Source organism: Sapajus apella, unplaced genomic scaffold (assembly GCF_009761245.1).
Source record: "Sapajus apella isolate SASKATOON/1434 unplaced genomic scaffold, GSC_monkey_1.0 scaffold172, whole genome shotgun sequence".
Classification (NCBI taxonomy): Eukaryota; Metazoa; Chordata; class Mammalia; order Primates; family Cebidae; genus Sapajus; species Sapajus apella.
The window spans coordinates 722417-742152 of NW_022437112.1; the positions used below are offsets into that span (position 1 = coordinate 722417).

At 40.2% G+C, this 19736-nt stretch overlaps 1 protein-coding gene across 5 annotated transcripts in view; it reads right to left on the bottom strand.

Moving 5' to 3' along the window:
• The window catches only part of ARSF (arylsulfatase F), a 37766-nt gene that overhangs the window by 13010 nt on the left and 5020 nt on the right, over positions 1-19736 (bottom strand). For 4 of the 5 annotated variants that reach the window (XM_032267770.1, XM_032267767.1, XM_032267769.1 and 1 more), the window contains 5 exons: positions 19548-19697; positions 15570-15691; positions 13261-13386; positions 10401-10824; positions 5432-5568 (listed from right to left, as the gene is read on the bottom strand). In XM_032267770.1, the coding sequence (XP_032123661.1) occupies positions 5432-5568; positions 10401-10824; positions 13261-13386; positions 15570-15691; positions 19548-19697 (959 nt within the window). Of the gene's footprint in view, positions 1-5431; positions 5569-10400; positions 10825-13260; positions 13387-15569; positions 15692-19547; positions 19701-19736 lie in introns of those variants that run through there. The other variant, XM_032267772.1, reaches the window with a different exon arrangement.

Here is a 19736-nt window from a genome sequence, read left to right on the forward strand (position 1 = left end):
TAAGTCAAATGGGCATGAGCTATGTAAAGGAAAACAAGCATGGTGTGACCCTTACTATGTCAAAAGCCACAAAAGAAAAGGAATGTGTATTAACAGTTTAAATTGACAAACCATTGAAAGAGAAAAAAACTGAGAGGCTGGGCCGATGACTCACACCTGTAATTGCAGCTCTTGGGAGGCTGAGGCGGGTGAATCATGAGGTCAGGAGTTTAAGACCAGTCTGGTCAAGATGGTGAAACCCCATCTCTACTAAAAACACAAAAATTAGCTGGGCGTGGTGGCACATGCCTGTAATCCCAGCTACTCGGGAAGCTGAGGCAAATAATTGCTTAAACCCAGGAGATGGAGGTTGCAGTGAGCAGAGACTGCACCACTGCAGCCTGGGTGGCAGAGCAAGACTCCATCTCAAAAACAAACAAACAAACAAAATAAAACAACAAAAAAAATCAGAGTCCAAAATCTGTGAGAAATAAAAGATGAACTGCTTTAAGAAAAAATTATGGCAATACAAATGAACATCAGTTGCTACTAATATCAATTAAAAGTGCAAATTCTCCTTATCATTTCCTTCATGCAGAATAAAAATATTAAACAGAGAAATCCCTTTTTTCCCACTGGATATGAAAAGGAGGACCGTGGTGGCATTCTGACTGATGTGTCTCTGCTCACAGAAAGCAAACATTGTTACAGAGTTTGGGGAGACAGAGGCAGGAATAACACACTCCCACTGTTGGGTTCACACAATTGATTTGGTATAACCTTGCAGATGATTTAGGTAAGTAATTCTTTAACCATTTTCACTTCCCTTCGTATTTGATATTTTAAATAGAGAATAGGATGACTGGATGGGGAGAATTAGATTCAATGGGCAAGTTAAAAGAGGAGGAACATACTCAAAATAAACCACATTTCCAATCATTTTTATAAGAAAATAGCCAAATTCCTACAGTTCCCAAACCCAGTCTGTATTATGCATAATTATGGAAAAACTCATTAGTCGCAAATGTGTCTAATTCTGTGTGTTCCCCTGTTGGTTATCTCAGATAACATTACATTAACATTCCTAAAGTACTATATCTTAGAAATTTTCTAGAGCCCAGACACACAGGTAAGGACAAGACTAAGAAAGAATTTATATTTTTAAATATCTCAAAAAAATTACCACCATACTTTTAGCAAAAATCACATGGAAAATTGAGCCAAGAGAAAATGATCAATGGATGCTAAACCTGGCACTGAAAGTTTGATAAGAACCAAGACATTGGCTTCCTCTCAAAGTATCTCCCATAAAATAGTTAATAATTTCAATTTAATAAGTAATGAGAAAATAAGTAACTTTACAGTGGAGAAAACTGGAAGATACCACTTAATCAAATGATGATAAGTGTTTAACCATTGTACTGTTGTTCACTATTTTGGTTAATTTCCCTACTTCGCCATAATTTAAAATGCCATAATGAACAACTTTTGGCATTAAAGTAGTTTATTTTCTCAATCCTCATTAGTGTCTAATGTTTGATAGGTGATTATGGTAAATTATGAATGATCATGGGTTTCCTCCTGTGTCCACTCTGACATTTGTACTTTTAATCTGTAAAAGATGTTTAGCTTTTGCTGATATTTTTGGGAGGAATTATGTGTTTCCATTATTGATATATAAGAACTCTTTATTTGTTAAGGAGTTAAAACAATGCCATGTTGTTGCTAATTTCTCCTCAGTTTGCAAAGGGCCTTTAGTCATGCTATTTATCACATAACCTTTTTCTATCTAACACTAAACCTCAACCAGATGTAAATTTACTGCTTATAGCTTCTTCTAGATTTTGTTTTGTTTCATTCAATGTCCTTGATGTGTATGGAAAAGCATGCTAGCTGAATTAGTAATGGTTTTTCCTAAACCAACTCTGCAAATTCCCTTGGGCTGCTGAAACACATTAGTGCAAATGAGGTGGCTTAAAACAGTGAACATTTATTCTCTCACAGTTCTGGAGGCCAGATGTTCAAAATCAAGGTGCTGGCAGGGTCACTCTCTCTCTAAAGTTCCTAGGGGAGGCTCTTTCCTTACCTCTTCCTCGCTTTGGACAGCTGGCATCAGTCCTTAGCCTTCCTTGGCTTGTAGCAGCCTCATCCTAATTCACCATATTGGATTAGGACCCACCCCCAATGACCTCATCTTAAGTTGATTCCATATGCAAAGACCCTATTTCCAAATAAGATCCCATGCTCACGTACCTTGGGTTATGACTTGAACATATCTTTTTGGGGAGACATAAGTCAACTCATAACACAAACTTTCCCCAACACGTTTCACCCCTGCCACCTTGACTTAAAAACCTTATTGTGCCTAATGTAATGTCCTTCTCTTTCCCGGACCTACTCTAAGGCTATTATTTTCTGCTTCATTGATCCAAAAGTCAAATCTCATATTTCTGTGTTTTAATTTTTGTACTTTTCTTTTTGATAGCATTTCTTATGATCGCAGAAGAGTTTCTTGATGTTTTCTACCAAAGACTTTCTGATCACCTGTTTCTGGAAACTTTATTTCCTATCAGTTTATTCAGTGTGTATTTCATCATTACCTCTATAATGACCACTCCCCAGAGAATAGAAATTAATGCTCTAATCAGAGCTAGCTTAGCCTTCAGTGTTAACTCTGAAATAACAAATACGTTTATACTATCCACTCTTCCCTTCTATGTATTCAAGTTTTCTTTCATGAGTCAGCTTCAAGATACTCATTTACTGCTTGAAAAATTATTTCTAAATATTTGGTTATTGATATTGGAGCTATAATGAATAGTAGCTGGTGATCCATTGTGTCTTGAAATGCAATACGTTTAACACAAAGCAAAGGTCTTAATTTTGGTGCATATATCCAACAGAGAAACACTGTAGACTTTATATATATATATATAAGTAATATATTTTTATATATAGCTAATATATTTATATATTTAGCTAATATATTTCTATGTATGTAACTAATTATACTATTGGGCTATCTATCAATCCATTATCTATTTATCTATCTATCTATCATCTATCTATCCATCATCTATCTCTGTCAGTCATCTATCTGTTTCTATAGATATGCACACAAACACTACAGACAGACATACACACTTATACCTACATGAACATCTATTCGTGTGCATGCATTTGGTTTGAATATTATTTATATTTTTAAATATTTTATATTTTTATGTGTTTAAGACTATGCAAATTGGCTTTGCTTTTGCCAGGCTTAATTTTCCAAAGTATCTTTCGATTTAGTGACATATATTTCACAATACCTATATCTGGAAAATATTGTACTTTAAATTTGTGTCCCGCACATATGTGAGTCTCACTCACGATTTTTTTTTCATTAATGTTGGAAAATTGAAGCCATTTTGCTAATCAATATATTTACCATGTAAATCCTAGGAAATCACATTTACATTGTTCTCTCTACAAGATGAGTTTATGAGGGTTCTGGATTCTGACTTACCAGTTAGTCCCCAACCCCAACTAAGATCTTGGTGCTCAACAGACCTGCAATAAAGGTTGGCTATGTCACTAAAGAGTCTAAAGATATGATTTCTCTTTCTATCAAAAAGATATGTGGGCTGGGTGCAGTGACTCACACCTGTAATCCCAGCGCTTTGAGAGGCCAAGGCAGGTACATTTACCTGAGCCCAGGAGTTCAAGAGCAGCCTTGGCAACATGAAAAAACCTTGCCTCTATAAAAAACACAAAAATTAGCCGGGTGCAGTAGCATGTGTCTATAGTTCCAGGTACTCAAGAGGCTGAGGCAGAAGAATCGCTTGACCCCACAAAGCAGAGTTTGCAGTGAACTGAGATCACGTCATTGCACTTCGGCCTGAGTGACAGAGGAAGGTCTTGCCTCAAAAAAAAAAAAAAAAGGGCCTGGAGTGGTGGTTCATGCCTGTAATCCCAGCACTTTGGGAAGCCAAGGCGGGTGGATCACGAGGTCAAGAGATCGAGACCATCCTGGCCAACATGGTGAAACCCCATCTCTACTTAAAAACAATACAAAAATTAGCTGGGCGTTTGGCACACACCTGTAGTCCCAGCTACTCGGGAGGCTGAGGCGGAAGAATCACTTGAACCCAGGAGGCAGAGTTTGCAGTGAGCCGAGATTGTGCCCCTGCACTCCAGCCTGGCGACAGAGCAAGACTCTGTCTCAAAAAAAAAAAAAAAAAAAAAAACACATGTGAATTCATATGTTCATCACAGCAGTATTCACAACAGCAAAGACGTAAATCAACCTAGGCACCTATCAACAGTGGACTGGATAAAGAAAATGTGGCACATATACACCATGGAATACTACACGGCCATAAAAAGGAACAAGATCATATCCTTTGCAGTAACATAGATGCAGGTGGTGGACAATAGGAAACCAAATACTGCACGTTCTCACTTATAAGTGAGAGCTACTGTCACCCAGACTGGAGTGCAGTGGCGCGATCGTGGCTCACTGCAGCCTCAGTTTATGGGCTCAAGCAATCCTCCTGCTTTAGTCTCCTGAGTACCTGGGACTACAGGTGCATGCCATCACACCCAGCTAATTTTTGCATTTTTATAGAGACAGGGTCTCACTATGTTGTCCAGGCTGGTCTCAAACTCCTGGGCTCAAATGATCCTCCTGCCTCAGCCTCCCAAAGTGCTGGGATTACAGACCTGAGCCGCTGTGTTCAGCTGGATTTTTGTTAAATAGATTTTAGCTGATCCCGTCACAAAAAAGTAACTATGTGAGATGATAGATACGTTTGCTTACTGTATTACTATTACCTAAGCATTTGCTTCACTGTAGTAATCATTTTGCCATCTACATGTATCTTCTAACATCACCTTGTGAATCTTAAATATACACAATAAAATTTATTTTTAAAAACAAAACAGAATAAGTGGGAGTGTAGCATCAAGTATACATGAACACACAGATCAGAACAATAGATACTGTGGACTTCTAGAGGGGTGAAGGACGGAGGGAGCAAGGGTTGAAAAACTAACTATTGGGTGCTATGCTTAGTGACTGGGTGAAGGGTTTGATCATACCTTAAACCTCAGCATCACATAATACACCCAGATAACAAATCTGCACATGTACTCCCTGAATCTAAAATAAAAGTTGAAAATTTTAAAAAGAAGGTCTAATTTGTGGTCTGGCCAGCACTGAAGATGCAGTCAAGTAGACAAAGACCCCAGTTAATAAGCGATGGCATGCAAAGAAAGGAGAGGAAATGCATATGGTATTTTGCTGACTTTCTCAATTGATTGCAACTATTAGCTCATTTACGTCTCAGATCAACCCTGTCCCATGGGCATAATTCGATTCACTCTCCAGGTTGACCAAGAGCAGTTTTCAGGTGTCCTGTACTATCAGAACACGTAAGTTTCTGTCCACTTAGGTCCTGTGACTTACCTACCATGAAGTCCATCTCTTCCACATTGTCCCCATATAAGCCATGCTTGCTGGTGCCAATGAAATCGTCCGTGGTGGGGAGAGGTACGTGTACGTGAAGAAAGGAGAAGAAGAGGAGGAATGGTCCCTTACGGTACCTGAGAAGACATCAGTGACACTACTTGTGAATTTTCAACATCTATGAATGTGAAAAACAATGTGTTTTGGCTTCTCACAAACATGACATCTTTCCTTCTTCTCCATGCTGCAGAAGACAGAGTGGGTCCACCCAAGGGCTCCATCCTGCATGAAATGGATTCCAAGATCCTCTAGCACCTCAACTGCTCCCCAATCCCTTTGGTGATGCTACTGAAACAGTCTCTATAAACTTCATAAAGTCAATCAGAGAGGAAGGGAGGGGGAGAAACAAAATGAACTAAGTTTGCAGCATGCTCATCTTTGACCCTGAGGTCGGTTTGCTCTCTAATCTATGTCTTCCTACTAGTTTGGTACCTATTTGTCCTAGAATCACATAGACCCTGTTACAGTATGATAACGTAACATTATGATATGTTAAGTTTTCCATTTGCGGTAACCTTTCAGGTCCTGCATACCAGGGAAACCACTGATGTCAGGTGCTCTAAGGGACCCTATGAGAAGCTGACATAACAAAGCATGCCATTTCCATATTCTGATGATTTAATTCCCTCTTACCCCAACCTATCAGTGACCCCAAGACTCTCCATGATTTCCCTAAAAAACCCAGCCCAGAACTCCTTGGAAAGATAGATTTGAGACCAGGCACAGTGGCACACACATGTAATCACAGAACTTTGGGAGGCTGAAGCAGGCAGGTCACCCGAGGTTAGTAGTTCGAGACCAGCCTGGCCAACATGGTGAAATCCTGTCTCTACTAAAAGTATAAAAAGTAGTCAGGCATGATGGTGGGCTCCTATAATCCCAACTACTGGGGAGGCTGAGGTGGGAGAATTGCTGAACCCAGGAGGCAGAAGTTGCAGTGAGCTGAGATTGCACCACTGCACTCCAGCCTGGGCAATAGAGTGAGACTCTGCCTCAAAAAAAGATGGATTTGAGGTCTCCTCTCATGTTTGCACTAATTGTCCTGAAATTATTAAACTCTTTCTCTGCTGTAAACCCTGCTATCTCAGTGTATTGGTATGTTACTGTGCAGCAGGCATATGAACCTGGTAGTCCTGTGACACCATCACAGTTCTTTTGATTCTCAGATGCCAGGACAGCTGTAGAATATACTGCAAGCCAACACAGACCTCCCATATCATGAGAGTGCAAAAAGTCAAATATAGCTCTGTTTGATTGATGTTCTCACTGTTCATGAAGCCTCAAACTATAGTCACACCCTGAGAGACATCAAGAGATAGTGGTATGGAAGTCATTTCTTAGCAAGATCAAGAGTTTCATGAGCCATAGGCCAGTACAAACACGAATGTCTTGGCATTTGCACACTGTAGGTTCTCACGTAAGGATACAGGGAACTAGACTGACCCACTTCTAATTTTGATAATCCATCTGCATGAATGGTAAGTCCCCAGCTACCCAGGGAAGTACACACCACAAATGCCATTTGTTGGGAAATTTTTGCTCTGATGAGATATCAAAATATAAAAAAAGAAAAATAAATGAATTTAAAAAACAAGACTTGTGTCATGGTGTCTTGAACAGTGACCCCTCAGAATTCATGTTCACTTGAAACCTCAGAATGGGACCTTATTTGGAAATGGGGCCTCTGGAGATTTAATTAGTTAAGAGGCGATCATTTTAGATTAGGATGAATCCCAAATTCAGTAAGGTTGTCCCTGGAAGAGAAGAGGAGACACAATCACAGAAGTAAAGGTCATGTGGAAATGGAGTAATGTGACCACCAGGCAAAGGACGTCTGGAGCCACCAGGAGCTGGAGGAGGCAGAAAGGATCCTCCCCTAGAACCTCCAGAAGAAACTGGATACAATTGTAGTAGATTGAATAGTAGCCTCCAGAAAGATAGGTCCACATATTTAAAGCCCAGAACTTGAAATGAGACCTTATTTGGATATAAGGACCTTTGCAGAGGCCATTAGTTAAGGAATTGAAGATGAGGTCACCCTGGAATTAGGATGGGCACTAAATCCAATGACCATTGTCCTTATAAGAGACTTAAGACGAGACACAGACACAGAGGGAAAGGCCATATGCAGATGAAGCACAGACTGGAGTGATGGAGCCACAAGCCCAGGGATGCCTGGAGCCACCAGGAGTGGGGAGGGGCAGGAAGAATCCTCCCCAGAGCCTACAGAGGAAGCACAACTCTGAACATTAAAGATTTAAAATTAAATAGTTTGCAACCCAAACTAAGCTGCCAGAATAAAGAGTCATAGTCAAAGTGATCACCTGAATAATGTCCCATTTGAAAGACAGCTACACCCTAATTCCCAAAACCTGTGAATATGTGATATTACATGGTAAAAGTTTTTGCAGATGGGAATGAATTAATGATTGTGAGATGAGGTGATTATCTGGATTATCTGGGTGGATCCAGTGGAATCAGAAAGGTCCTTTCATAAGAGAGACACAGAGGGGTCTGAGTCAGAAAACAAAACCTTACAAACTAAGGAATGCAGGCAGCTTCAGGAAACTAGAGGAGACAGAAAACAGATTCTCCCCTAGAATCCCCAGAAGTAACTAGCCCCACCAACGTCATGATTTTAGCTCACGAGGTTAATTTTGGATTTTTGGCATCAAGAACAGTAGGATAATACATTCGCGTTGCATTAGGCCACTACTTTTGTGGTACTTTTTTTTGAGACAGGACCTCACTCTGTTGCCCAGACTGGAGTGCAGTGGTGCAATCACGGTTCACTGCAGCCTCAAAATCCCCGGCTCAGTTAATCCTCACACTTCAGCCTCCTGGGCAGCTGTGACTATAGATGCATGCCACCATATCCAGCTATTTTTATTTATTATTTTTTTTTGTAGAGATATGGTCTCCCTGTGTTGTCTTGACTGGTCTCAAGCTCAACAGGACTCAAGTGATCCACTTATCTCAGCCTTCCAAAGTGCTGGAATGACAGGTGCGAGCCACTGTACTCAGCCCTATAGTGATTTGTTACAGTAACTGTAGGAGATTCATACACTGAGAATCCAGATAAAAATAGTTTCTAGTGTTCATGAGCCTAAGCCATGAGCTTATTGTCACATTGTCCAAGTCTTTGCATTTCCTGTTCACCATGGTTTTTTCCACTCAATATCATGTTACTGTGGATCATATGAAACTTCTGAAACTCGACAGAGGCTTTGGTGAACAATAGGATCTGTTCTTCAAGCACTAACATAGAGTCATAGGTGAAATGTGTGATAATGTTTGGAGATTCAAACTGGCAGACAAAAGAGAATAGGATTGCTTATCTTACACTTTCAGAGTGGTTGGTGCTAACTTGCAGCATATTGATGTTCTTTCTGTGAAAATTCATAGAACTCTGCCCATTTGGAAATGTACCAGGGAAAAAAGGATTTTCCCTAAGTGACACCAAGCATTCAGTTTCATCTACAGAGCAAATATGGACTTATTACTCCCAGTCAGCTTTTTTTTTTTTAAGACAGAGTCTCCCTCTGTTGCCCAGGCTGGAGTGCAATGGTGTGATCTCAGCTCACTGCAACCTGCGTCTCCCCGGTTCAAGCGTTTCTCCTGCCTCAGCCTCCCAGCTAATGTTTGTATTTTTAATAGAGACAAGGTTTCACCATGTTGGTCAGGCTGGCCTCAGATGATTCACTCGCCTCGGTCTCCCAGAGTGCTGGGATTACAGGTGTGAGCAACCGCGCCCAACGCCAGACTACATTTTTATTACCTTCACTTGGACTACAGAGTAAGGACAAAGCTGTGTACCAGAGTGCGCAAGATACCTTACATCCTGAAAATCCAGATCCTAGAATGGCTATTGGTAAAGATTAAGCCTCAATCAATATGGAAAAAACAAATGAAAAATGTGTCCACCGACTTTTTTTTAAAGAAAGAAGGTCCAACAACAAGAGGATAGATACCCTTGAAAATTTCCAGCCATTCTGTTCTGGAGGCATAAAGTTTTTATAACAATCACCTTTGACCATTAACCTCGTCCAATTCATGAAATAGCCCTTACATATCACATACTCAAAGAGAAGCCTTCTGATTTTCATTTCCCCAGGTAGGTTTTTTTGATTTTTTAACGACAGGGACATAATGCAATGGACGACTTACTTTTTTTGTCTGATTCCCTAATATCTATAAATTTATCTATATCTATATCTATCTATAGACATCAGGGAACCAAAAAAATATTATAAAATATATTATATATACACATATATAGTATATGTATAGGTATATATGCATATATATTGTATGTATATATAGATATACATTGTATATGTATATATTTCCTGTTGTAAATTAACACGATGACAAGGTGCATTGTAAATTCACATAAAAATTTTGTGAGTTTGAGTTACTAGGGTCTGCCTCCATGGTCTGACCACATACAAATTTCAGAGCCAACAGAGAGGCCATGATTTTAGTTACAGAAACCCAAGCAAGGCACGGTCTCTTTAGGTACCAGCTGGTATTCAATACGCTTTTTACACCATTTAGCAACATTCCATTTCCTAACTCAATATTTTTATACCATCATCCCCTATTATTTTTATTAATGCATTAAAGATGTGCATAGTTTTAGGGTACGTGTTGTGATTTAATACATTCATATAATTTGTAAAGAATTATTAAAAATGACTTATTATTTCAAATCAGTGTAATTGGGTTGTCCATCACCTTAAATATTTGTGTTTTCTTTACGCTAGTGCCATTTGAATTATTCTTTTTTAGCTATTTATAATTGTAAAATAGTTTATTATCAACTACAATCACTCTACTGATCTATGTAAGTCCTTTTAAAAAAGAGATCGTTATCATTATTACATGTATTTTTAATTATTACATTTACCTTTCTAAAAAGGAAATCGCCTCCTTCACCATAATGGATCCAGCTCGTTCGGCCTTCATGGGCTGCTCTGTGATCTCGTGCTCCCGCATGAGGAGGCAGTCCCAGTATAAACGGGACGTGTAGCTGGAGAGCCAAGCATAGCCCAAGAGGAAAATAAACAGAATCATGGAGAAGATCAGGAGCCAGGGAACGGAGACCCAGCCGCTCAGTTTCCCAAAGGTTAGTGTGAGTACAGCAATGGCAACCAGCTGTATGCAGAGCCAGAGCCGACTCTCAAAGGCTATTTCCATGCTACGAGAGGGGGCCGGCCAGCAGCTGTCAATGAGAGTGTATGGCATGCCATAGTAGTAGTCAAACCCATAATTATATGGATGGTGGCAGTGGTCACTTCGGGAGTCACAGTTCAGGCCTTGGTGCCATTTGCCTAAAACCAAACACACAAACACATCTGCACATCAATATGTCAACATACGCCAGCACATTGCAAAGAACGTGTGACCATTCTTCACGGAAAACAACCAGCTAAGGCACACAAATAAAGTGGCAGAGATATTTCCTTGGTGTAAAATATCCAAGTTCCACTTAGCCACGTTTTTTTTGTTCTTCTTTAGTTCATAGAGGAAGTTTTAATTTAGGCCCAGTTGTGAGCAACAGGACAGGATAAAAAATAAGGGAGAAAAACAAAATCATGATCTTCTTTCAAGGACGTGAACTAGACATTTTCCCATTCACTGAGAAGACAAAGCCATATCCACAAAGATAGATACATCATAGAGACAAGGCAGGTTACATATGATGAAAGGATAGGTGCATACATAGATATATACGGATGATACATAGACAGACAGATAGATAATATGTAGAGAGAAAGGTAGGCAGACAGATGATAGAGATAGAGTGAGTGTCTGCATGGATGGATCAATATATAATAGATACAAAGGTAGGTAGATAGGCAGGTAGGTAAATAGATAGATAGATAGGATAGAGGAGAGGGTAGGAGAGGACAGATTCAAATAAATGACGAAGGCTAGATGGAGCATGTATACATGTATGTGGATGGATGGAATGATAGATGGGTGGGTGATTAGACAGATGCATGAATAGACCTGTGTTGTGGGAGATGAACAGACAGATAGGGTATGATGGATAAAAATAAATTATGGAGTATACATCTATGTATACATATGTGTATGTAATATCAATAGAGAGATAGATGTGATAAATATGATAGAAACAAATGATGGATGGATACATGGGGCATGTATGTATGTGTAGGTGAATGGATGGACACATGGGTGGGTGGCTCAGTAGGTGAAGAGATGGATAGGTAGGTGGAGATATATGGGTGGATAGATGAATACATAGATAGATATGATGGATACATGGATGGATGGATAGATGATAGATGGATAGATAGATATATGATAGATAAATGGGTGGATGAATAAATAAATTATAGATGATGAATAGATAGATGATGGGTAGATAGATATACAGATGATAGATAAATGATAGAAGATGGATCGATTAATAGACACGTAGATAGATGGATGCATAGAGATATATGGGTGGATGGATGGATGGAGAAAGAGAGGCAGAGAGATGACCAATGATAGCTATAGATAAATCATGGAGGATGGACCCGGCGTGGATAGATGAATAGCTGGCTGGCTGAAACTCCTAGGGGCGCTTGTTAAAAACTGAAGTAAGGGGTTTATTCAGTAAAATGTACCACATTGAATGATCACCAAAGGGTGTGTGTGAGTCCTGCTAGCATGTGGATGCTCAGCAAACCCTCCGAGGCTGCGATAATGTATATCTACTAGGAATATTAACTGCTTCCTGTATGTGATAAGGACCCCATCAAGAATGCCTGTGCTTTCACCAAACTCAGTCCCTGCGGGGTAGGTAGAGGAGAGGCAATGCTCCCACTGCAGCCCAGGGAGACCGCCTTCTCTTATCAACAGCAGATGTGTCACGAAAATTGAAGGGATTTAAAATAGCATCTTATTCTCATGCCAGCTGAAATCCAGGCTTCCCAAACAGGAGTAGTAGTTGAAGCTCCAACTGCTGGGTGGCTGAGGACTCTTATCATCTTTGGCAGTGAGAAAAAAATCTATGTGTTCCAGTTTTAACGAAACGAAGAGGCAGGTGATGGGATACATGGTGAGAGACTATGCAGGCATGCAGAGCCAGACAAATTTTATATTCTTGTAATACATTCATTTTAAAACATCTCCTATCACTGGGCTGTATGAAGAATCAGACTGAGTGTGCTGGTTAACTCCCATAATCCCAGCACTGGGAGGCCAAGGTGGGCAGATCACTGGAGGCCAGGAGTTTGAGACCAGCCTGGCCAACATGATGAAACCCCATCTCTACCAAAAATACCAAATTTAGTCAGTTGTGGTGTCACATGCCTGTAGTCCCAGCTACTCAGGAGGCTGAGGAACGGGAATCCCTTGAACCCGGGAGGTGGAGGCTGCAGTGAGCTGAGATCGTACACACAGAAACACGAGATTCTGTCTTAAAAGAAAAAAAAAAAAGAACTCCTGGCACAAGCAATCCTCCCACCTTAGTCTCCCAAGTGCCTGGGACCATAGATGCGTGCCACTGTGCCCAGCTAATTTTACATTTTTAGAGATGGAAACTTTCTATGTTGCCCAGGCTGGTCTGAAACTCCTGGCCTCCAGCGATCCTCCCACCTTGGCCTCCCAAAGTGCTGGGATTATAGGCAGGGCCACTGTGCCAGGACGTAGACATTGTGAAATAGTGTTTCCAAGAAAGTCATAAATCAAGGGTAGAACAAAGGACATTATTACCTTATGATCAATGACTCACACCGATTCTTGTGTCTTACCTATAAGCCCCGTGCTGTATCCTTGCTTCTTTAGCAAGGCTGCAAATGTTGTCTCATTTAGAGGGAGGCCTGCAGGGACTGCAAGATTTTTGACGACACGTGTATTATTACCACTAGAAACCATACCTAGAGGTAGTGTGGAAAAAAGCACAATGAGTTGGTGTTGCTATGGAGGGAATATTTTTGTCACTTCGAAATTTGCACGTTGAAAGCCTTATCTGCCAGGTAATGGCTTTAGGAGGTAGGGCTTTTAGGAGGGGATGAAGTCAGGAGCGTGGAGCCTCAAGAATGGAATCAGTGCCCTTATAAAAGGGACCCCAGAGAGCTCCCTCACCCCTTTCACCACGAGAGGACACCGAGAGAAGGTGCCGTCTATGAAGCGGGAAGCAGGTCCTCAGCAGACACTGAATCTGCCACGCCTTGATCTCGGACTCTCAGCCGCCAGAACTAAGCAATAAACGTCTGTTGCTGATAAGCCACCCTGTCTATGGCGTTTTTGTTATAGCGGCCCAAATGAACTAAGAAAAGACCTTTCTTTTTTTTTTTTTTTTTTTTGAGACAGAGTCTTGCTCTCTCTCCAGGCTGAAGTGCAGTGGTGCTATCTCGGCTTATTGCAACCTTCGCCTCCCGGGTTCAGGCAATTCTCCTGCCTCAACCTCCCGAGTAGCTAGGATTACAGGCACGTGACAGAAAAGACCTTTTCTTTCTTCTTTCCCAAAGTCAGTGACAGCAGTCTGGCAGTAAGGTTGATACATGAGACTTTATTCTGCCTCCAAGAACCACTATCTGGAATCCATATAATCTGACATTAAAGTGCGGCATCTGTGCCCACAAGCCAAGACCGCTTCCTTCACTTTTTTTCCTTCTCTCTCTCTCTCTCTTTTTTTTTTTTTTGTTGTTGTTGAGATGAGTCTCACATTGCTGCCCAGGCTGGAGTGCAGTGGCACAACCTTGGCTCACTGTAACCTCCACCTCCCAGGTTCAAATGATTCTCCTGCCTCAGCCTCCCAAATAGCTGGGATTACAGGTGTGAGCCACCATGCCTGGCTAATTTTGCATTTTTATTAGGTACGGGGTTTCACCATGTTGGCCAAGCTGGTCTCGAACTCCTGACCTGAAGTTATCTTCCCTCCTCGGCTTCCCAAAATGCTGGGATTACAGGTGGGAACCACTGTGCCCCCAGCCCACTTCCCTCACCTTTAAAAATAGAACCATATGGGTGGAAGTGGTGACTCACACCTGTAATCCCAGCACTGTGGGACGCCAAGGCGGGTGGATCACCTGAACTCAGGAGTTCGAGATCAGACTGGCCAATATGGTGAAACCCTGTCTCTACTAAAACTACAAAATTAGCCAGGCTTGGTGGCGCATGCCTGTAATCCCAGCTACTTGGGAGACTGAGGCAGGAGAATTGCTTGAACCTGGGAGGTGGAGGTTGCGGTGAGCCAAGATGGCATCACTGCACTCCAGCCTGAACAGAACGAGACTTTGTCTCAAATAATAATAATAATAAATAAATGAAATGAAATTGATATAAATTGAGCAAGACAATAATCCTACTCTCTCCATGGGTAAACTGCTATGATAAAAGTTGTCCAAAATCTGATAGCTATTTCCTGGATTATGACTTTGTGGTTTGAAAGAAAGGAAAAAAGATATTTTGTGGTGAGGGACTGCATGTGTAAACACATGTTGTGGTAACTACTTCATTCCAAGAGAGCGTCTCTTTGTTGACCTGGGAAACACAAACATATGCCCAGAGACTTGGAATTCAGATAAAAGGCTGTCATTGAGTCAGAAGACAACTCAGTCACACAGGGTGGCATCGCATCTATTTGAAGCTCAGTGATTTTGATGTGGATGGTGGTAGTTGTGTATGTCAGTGCATCTATGCTCATGTGTGCTTTTTTCCTTTCCTTTGTACCTTTTTTTTTCTTTCTAAGACATACTCTGTCAACGAGGCTAGAGTGCAATGGTGTGATCATGGCTCACTGCAGCCTCAAACTCCTAGACTCAAGTGATCCTCCCACTTCAGCCTCCCAAGTAGCCAGGACCACAGGCATATGTGACTATGCTCAGTTAATTACAAAAAAGATTTGTGGAGATGGGGTGTTGCTCTGTTGCCCAGGCTGGTCTTAAACTCCTGGGCTCAAGCGATCCTCCTGCCTTGGCCTCCTGAAGTTCTGGGATTACAGGTGTGAGCCATCGTGCCCAGTTCTTTTTTACTTGTTAAGGTAGTCAAGGCACATTTTTATTTCCTCACATCCTAACATGAGGGCAGAGTCCAGCAGAGCCTCCAGTTTGCGCACCTGATCGGATGGGGTACCTTCCCGTCAGAAACGCGGACCGGCTTGGGCTGCAGAGGGAGGCAGCCGAAAGGTGCTGAGTCAGCTGCGCTCCTTCCCTGGCAAGGCGGTCGATGTGAGGTGTCCTGAAGGGGGAGAGAGAAGGTGTATTGGAGAGAAGGAAAAGGTAGAGAAGAGGCGGGAAAGCAGAGAAGAGCAAGAGAAAGACAGAGGGACACACAGAAAGTCAGAGGTGGAAAGAGAGGAGAGACAAACAGAGACAGGGACAGGGACAGAAAGTGAGGCAGAGAGAGACATGGACAGAAAAAAAGGATGAAAGAGAGAGAGACAGACAGAAAGAGACAGATGAAAAGAGGCAGAAAGAGACAGACAGTAAGACACAGAGAGAAACAGAGAGAGATGGAAAGAGAGAGAGGAGAGAGAGACAGAAAGAGGGAGAGGGTGAGAGAAAGACAGAAAGGGAGGCAGAGAGATAGACAGAATGAGATTAAAGAGAGACAGAGAAAGAGGGAGACAGAGGAAGACAGAGAGGGACAAACAGAAAGAGAGAGAGGAAGAGACAGAAACAAAGAGAGAGATGGAAAGAGACAGAGATTGAGAAAGAGACGGACAGAGACAGAAAGAAATGGAAAGAAAGATAAAGAGAGGGAGGGAGGGAGGGAGAAACAGAAAGAGATGGAAAAAGAGACAGACAGATGAGGAGAGACAGACAAACAGAAAGAGAGGGATGAAAAGAGAGAAACAGACAGAGTAAGACAGACTGAGAGACACAGAAAGAGAGAGATGGAGAGAGAGAAGAAGATAGAAAGAGAGAGACAAACAGAGAGAGATGGAAAAAGAGAGGGAGACAGAAAGAAATGGATAGAGTGAGATAGACAAAGAGAGATAGGGAGACAGAAGGAGAGAATCAGAGACAGAGATAGAAAGAGAGACAAGCAGGCGGGGGTGGGGAGACAGAGAGAGACAGAGAGAGAGATGGCAAGACAGAGAGAGGAGAGAGAGAGACCTGAAGATAAACAACATCTCTGTTCATCGTGATTTCCAGGTGCCCAGAGCAGGTAACTGCACACAGAGCTCCTTTTTCTTTGTTGCCCGTGTCAAGGTGAAATGGGACCGGGATTGCAGGCAGCTGTTGTCTTGCAGGCTTGGTATACTTGGGTGCTGCTATACGGTGTCTATTCACTGTACTGCAGCCTTACAAAATAAAATGCTTAAGGGATTGGGGTCTGATTCATCGAGGCTAATTGCTTACAGACCTTACTTATGCCTAACTACTTACAGACCTAGGGATGCGGTCTACCCACCCCGCTGTTTGATAGATACATTCCCCTGCAGTCTACACAGGCTGCAGAAGTGTCATATGATTAAATATTCAAAAGAAGGAAATCCCATCATTTTCAAAAACCCAGATGAACTGGAAGGGTATTAGATTAAATGAAATGGGCCAAGCACAGAGAGACAAATACTGCATGATCTCACTTATGTGTGGAGTGGAAAAATATCAAACTCAGAAGTAGACAGTAGAATGGTGGGCATCAGGGGCGAGGGTGAGGGTTGAGAACAGGTAGGTTAAAGGATACCACGGTTCGTATAGCCAAATGTGAATGAATCCTCCACTTGATCTATTCCCCACATAGAGGAATACATTTAAGAGATCTGTTGCAGATACAACAATGTATTCTATTCTTCAAGTTGCCATAATTCTAACCACTCTCACTACATATAAATAAGTATGTGAGGCTGTGCATGTCCATTAGCTTGATTTAGCTGTTCCACAATGGATACAGGAATCAAAACATCATGATGTACACCATAAATACACGCAACTATAATTCGTCCATTTAAAAATAATTTAACAGGAGATTTCTGGAGGCTACAGAGACTTCTGGAAAAAGAATCAGTCACCTCTTGGATGAAAATAAAATGTGATGAATTCTACATGTATTCATGAGAGATATTATTTATTCATTCATGAGAGAATAAATGAATAAATCATTATTTATTCATGAGAGAAAAAAATAGATAAACGCGTTGGTAGAGCTAGAAATTCTTCTTGAACAGGTAAGCGGTGCAAGAAGAATTTCCAGCTCTACCAAGGCGTTTATCTATTTTTTTTTCCAGATATGGAAATCACCTACCGACTTTTAAACCATTATTTATTTTGCAAAGAAAAAAAAATTGTAAACTGCATTCCTGGGGCACATGTGCCTGGTTTTAGATTTTACATTATAATCTCACTTCTCTAATTGCTAATGTTTTCAGAAAACACCGGTACCCCACGCCAACATCCTCTCTATAAGTATCTGCTATTTATGGACACCGTTTCTATGCTTTTGGGTGACTCCTCCCTTCTTTTTCCATAAGCAATGGTTAATTTTTGGTGACGACTTTTGACTCCTAGCTCTGTTGTCGAAAACTGCGATGACTACCTTCAGCATCTATTAGTCAGACAACATAATGATCTTCAAAGTGTATGACGTACGCCTTGTGATGACGTACTCCTAAGCTCAGCTTAAGCACGGCTAATATAGATGGCTTCCATCCACCACAAAGCTCTGAGTTTTTGTTTCATATCTGTTTTTCTTCTTTCAGAATGCCCATTGTTAAAAATATAAGCTTATCACCTTAGAGGATCTGTTGCCTCCCAAAATTAGGAAACAGAATGATGAATTCTACTGAATATACATATTCACATTTATATTTTTCTAAATTTATACACATTTATGAATATATGTTTATGTATAAACATTTATAGATTATGAATATGAATATATATACATAATGAATATATATTTATAATATATACTTTTATATATTATGAATAGGTATGAATATTCATTTTATATAAATATGTATTTGTGTAAAATATATAAATATATTTACAAATATTTATTTACATATATTTGTATAGAATATATAAATATATTTATATATTTATTTAAATACATATAAAGGTATATAAATTTATATTTATATATAAAATGAATATATACTCACAGACATATATATGTATATATTCATGTATATATGAATAACATTAATATATATTTGTAATATATACTATATATTTATATATTATAAATATATTCATGTTTATATATTGAACATATATTCATAATATATGGATATATAATACAATAAATGTATAATATATATTTTATATATCATAGAATATATTCATATATATTCATTATATACCCACAGATACATATATAAATGTCTATATAAATACAAAAATGTAAATATACATAAATATAATTACATTTATATCATTATATTTTATATGATGATATTTATATTTTATATGATTTTATTTTGTACAATTATATTCATGTGATTTTATATTCATATATGAAATATATCACATATATTTCTATAATTACATTTATATGTTCATATCTGTATATATACATGTATACACAAATCATCATGCTTCATAATAGACTGTAAGATCAAGGGTAGTTGTGTGTTAGGTACTATTCTAAGTTCTTTACGTATATAAACTCAGGGGTATAAACTCTTCTCTGCATTCGACAAATAAGGAAACTAAGGCACAGAGAAGTTCAGTGACTTCTCCAAGACTTTAGAGCTAGTAAGTGCAGAGTCAGGACTGGGGTCCAGACAGCCATGCTTTTACTATGACCATCCTAGTTCATGCTAGAGACACTGGATATGTTGATTACCCTGATCTGATCACTATACATTGTATGTATCCAAACTTCACCGTGTGCCCTGTGAAGATGGACAATTATTACTTCTTAAGTTTAAAAACTGAAGAAGATTCAAATTAAAATTATTGAAAATGTAATTGTAAGACAAATAATCTAAATAATTTTAAACTATCAGTAACTTTAAAGTAACAACAACAAAAAAATCCCAACAAATCCATTTGGTTTTGTACGTAGATGCAGTCGTACAATTTGTCAGCCTGCCAACCCTGAACAACTGATGAGCGTATGACTTGCCATGAACCCGCCATACCTGATGGTGTTATTGCCGTAGCAGCCCAGATCTCCAATACCCAGGTCATCGGCCATAATCAAGACAATATTAGGCTTGTCGTCATGCACCCTGTGTGCCTGGCACATGTTCAAGAGTGCACACACCAAAGACGTGAAGACCAAGGGGCTCCTGGAACACAAGAGGGGATGTTATTGGTATCAGGCTTCT